This window comes from Megalopta genalis, unplaced genomic scaffold (assembly GCF_051020955.1).
Source record: "Megalopta genalis isolate 19385.01 unplaced genomic scaffold, iyMegGena1_principal scaffold0075, whole genome shotgun sequence".
Lineage (NCBI taxonomy): Eukaryota > Metazoa > Arthropoda > Insecta > Hymenoptera > Halictidae > Megalopta > Megalopta genalis.
Genome location: NW_027476144.1, coordinates 760,628 through 764,637, shown reverse-complemented (window position 1 = coordinate 764,637; position 4,010 = coordinate 760,628). Strand labels below are relative to the sequence as shown.

General features: G+C 41.5%; 1 protein-coding gene across 1 annotated transcript; it reads left to right on the top strand.

Annotated features, from left to right (window-relative positions):
• Positions 1-239: 239 nt before the first annotated feature.
• Positions 240-2,758, top strand: LOC143261929 (uncharacterized). Its single transcript, XM_076527998.1, has 6 exons — positions 240-297; positions 484-672; positions 742-993; positions 1,212-2,014; positions 2,135-2,332; positions 2,534-2,758. The coding sequence occupies exons 1-6, from the start codon at positions 240-242 to the stop codon at positions 2,756-2,758; spliced, it is 1,725 nt and encodes a 574-aa protein (XP_076384113.1).
• The last annotated feature ends 1,252 nt before the right edge of the window (positions 2,759-4,010 follow it).

Here is a 4,010-nt window from a genome sequence, read left to right as displayed (position 1 = left end):
ATGGAAAGATGTTACAAAAGTTGATGACATTCCACCTCGGATACCATTCAATACTATTTCAAAAGCCCCAGGTCCACAAGTTCCAACTCACATCAAGTTTTTCAAGCTATTTTTCACAGACGAATTGATAGATAGTATAATAAAAACAGAAGTTGCAAATGAAAAACCCCTGTAAGATAGCTACATGGAATGTAACAATCTTATATGAGGCTGGCAAGCTGAGAAATCTACTCCTTGAGATGAACAAATTAGATATCGCTATCATGGGAGTGAGTGAGACAAGATGGCCGAGCACAGGTAATTACAATTCAAGTGGATACACTGTTTATTTTTCCGGAAACCAAGGCCATATGCACCGTAATGGAGTGTCAATAATTATGAAGCAGCATATTAGTAAATATATCACCAACTTCGTCCCACTGTCAGACAAAATAATGTTAATACGATTGAATGCCAAACCTGTAAATATAAATATTATTCAAGTTTATGCTCCCACTGCTGATAAAGATGAACACGAAATCGAAGAATTTTACCACCAAATAGAAGAAGTGCTAAAAATAACAAAGAAACATGAAATAACAATACTTATGGATGATTTTAATGCTAAAGTTGGACAGATGGTAACGCATAACATAACCGGAAATGTTGGCTTGGGGGAAAGAAATCAAAGAGGTGAACGTCTAATCGAATTCTGCCAAGAAGCTGACTTTATCTTTGCAAATACCTGGTTTCAACTTCCAGAAAGACGCTTGTATACGTGGAAGTCCCCTCAAGATGGACAACAGGGCAGAATAGTACGGAACCAGATAGACTACATTTTGATAAACCAACGATTTCGAAACAACATTAAAGATGTAAAAACTTACCTCGGTGTTGATATAAATTCTAACCATAATTTAATCTGCTCCAGAATAGAAATTAAATTAAAGAAACTTACCAAACCATCCAAACCCAACAGGATATGTCTCGACCTCCTCAAAAATCCCCAAGCACGTGAAAACATATCGCAGGAACTTAATAAAAAAAATGCATAAAATAACAAAAATATCAAACGAAGATAGAACCATCAACGAATGTTGGCACAACATACATAATGTGATTTTAGAAGAAGCAAAAGAGTCGCCGAAGACACCTAAGAGACTGACAAAAAATGATTGGATGACACAAGAGATTCTGGACCTAATGGAAATACGACGAACATATAAAAATAGAGATAATAACAAATATAAGACCTCCAAAAAAACGCGACAGTTTCAATCTCCACAAGAAACTTAAATATACCTCCGGAAGCAGAAAACCAGAAAACCCTCACTTGCTCAGGGACGCCAACGGAAACATCTGTGACCACGAACAGCAGTGTAAGGAATGGGAGCGTTACATCAACGACCTTTTTGACGATGCTGCTCGAGAAGACGCTATAGACACACAGGCTGTTTGTGAAAACGAGACAGATAGGGGCCCCAGTATATTGAAATCAGAGGTTAGAAAAGCAATAAAACAAGCTAAAAATAATAAGGTGTCTGGACCAGATCAAATCCCTACTGAGCTGCTTAAACTTCTGGAAGAAGAAAACATCACCTATTTAACTGCCTTCTTTAACAAAATTTACAACGAAGGAATAATACCAGATGATTGGTTGGAGTCGTTGTTTATAACAATACCAAAGAAAAGCAGACCCACCAAATGCAGTAACTTTAGACTGATCAGTTTGATGAGCCACACACTCAAGATATTTTTACGAATTCTGCAGAACCGAATATTCCTTCTATGCGAAAGTAGAATGGGTGACAAACAATTTGGGTTTAGAAATGGTCTGGGAACCAGAGAGGCATTGTTTTGCATGCGTGTTCTCATACAGAAAAATTGTGAATTCAGAAAGGACGTCTACATCTGCTTCATTGACTTTGAGAAAGCATTTGACTGGATACAACACGATACACTGTTTGAGTACCTACAAATAGCAGGACTGGACCACTACGATATAAGTCTGCTAAAATATCTGTACTACAATCAAGTAGTCTCTATCTAAATAGGGAACAGTCGTACTCAAAGACTACCTATTAAACGTGGAGTACGACAAGGCTGCGTTTTGTCACCCGGTCTTTTCAATATATACTCCGAAAAAATCTTTAAGGAGGCTTTAGAGGACAGACAGGAGGGAGTAAGAGTAGGAGGAGGAATTATTAACAATATCAGGTACGCTGACGATACAGCTATTCTCACAGAGAACTTAGAAGACCTCCAAACATTAGTGAACCTGGTCAACGAAGCAAGCCGCCGGAAGGGCCACAAAATTAACATTTCAAAAACAAAGTGGATGGCAGCCGGCAAGGTAAATGTAGGTCAATGTCAGCTTTGGCTGGATGGTGAAAGAATAGAACGTGTGCACCATTTTAAATATCTTGGAAGCTAGTTGAATGTAAATGGAGATTCTGATGAAGAGATAATGACCAGAATTGAAATATCACGTAAGGCATTTGCGAAATGGGGACCAGTCCTAAGTAACAGAATCCTCTCAATGCATATTCGTCAGAGGGTCCTGAAACGCTATGTGTGGTCCATCCTATTATACGGTTGCGAGACATGGGTATTAGAAATCACAATGCTGAACAAACTGGAAGCATTTGAAATGTGGTGCTACCGCAGGATCCTGAAGATATCGTGGGTCTCGCACACGTCTAACGAGGACGTTCTTAGGATGATGAATACAACGAGTGTTCTACAGCCCAAAGGCCTAATTAAAGGCAAGCTCTCCTGAACGAGGCTTACGCCCATGTCAGGTACCGATGGTCGGTGCAGAAACAGCTGCGAGGGGAGAGAGGACTTGGAAAAACCCCCCTGTCACCCGTGAAGGATCATTCAGAGGGAGGACCGTCCCGTGAGGGAAGCAACCCACTTAGTCGCGGCGTCCGCGATCCCCCTCAGGTGAGGTAGAATCCCGCACGCCGCGTTGACAGCGGGGGCCACGTGGAGGCGAGGTCGCCAGCAAAAGCTCGGTCCCTTGCGGGCTCGTAGAAACGAGAGTTTGGTGACATAAGTCACCACTCACCTGGACAATTACAGTTACCCAAGGGGTTACTGCAACCCGCGTCGTCACAGATGGGTTTTGAGGAAGGGTAGGAGGGAGGGAAAGAAAAGGAAGGGATGAGGAGGGGAGGGGGAAGGAAAGGAGGTTTGGAGGTTTGAGGGGGGGGGTGGATGCATATGGAAAGAAGAAGTCACACCCTTGTGCGGGAGCGTGTACTGAGACCCCTGAGTTGTATTGGGAGCGCTCTTCCAGGTGGTCTCCCAAGTCTGGGTCTTAACAATGCATCCTGCCTTCTCCTATCTATTGTTTCTCGGTGTTTCATAACAGCTATTGCAAAAATTCTGAAACCTTCAAACGCATCCTGAGACAGGAGACATTTCAATTGGCATGGCCAGGCTATCTGCTTTTCCGTCAAGGTGCTAATGAGAGTAGTCCGGTGATGATGTAGTTTACTGCATTCGAAAATTATGTGGTCTACAGAGTCCCTTTGTCCACATTCACATATATCATCTTTAGTAATTTTATGTTTTTTCATTGTGTTTCCAATGATGCCATGTCCAGAGATTAGTTGAGTAGAATAATAGTTTAGAGATATCCATGAAGATGAGATTCTGTCAGAAATGTTGTCTATGAAACGGAAAGTGGTTCTTCCATTGGCGGATGCTTCCCATCGTGCTTGCCAGAGATTAATTGTTTAATTTTAGAAATATATTTTTTATCTGGCAGTTCTGTTGGGGGGATAATGTGCAGCTCTCCTATTGAGAATTCCTTATTTGTTCGGAGCAGATAGTAACATTTATGTCTTTCCAAGAGAAGGTCAACTGGGATGGCAGCATTAATAATATTTAGAGCATCTGAGGAAATAGTACGATAGGCCTTAGAGACTCTCAGAAGAGCATGTCTCTGAGATTGGAAGAGGCGTCTGATGTGATGCGTATTTAACTTATCAACCCATCCTGTGGCAGCATATGTAATGATGGGG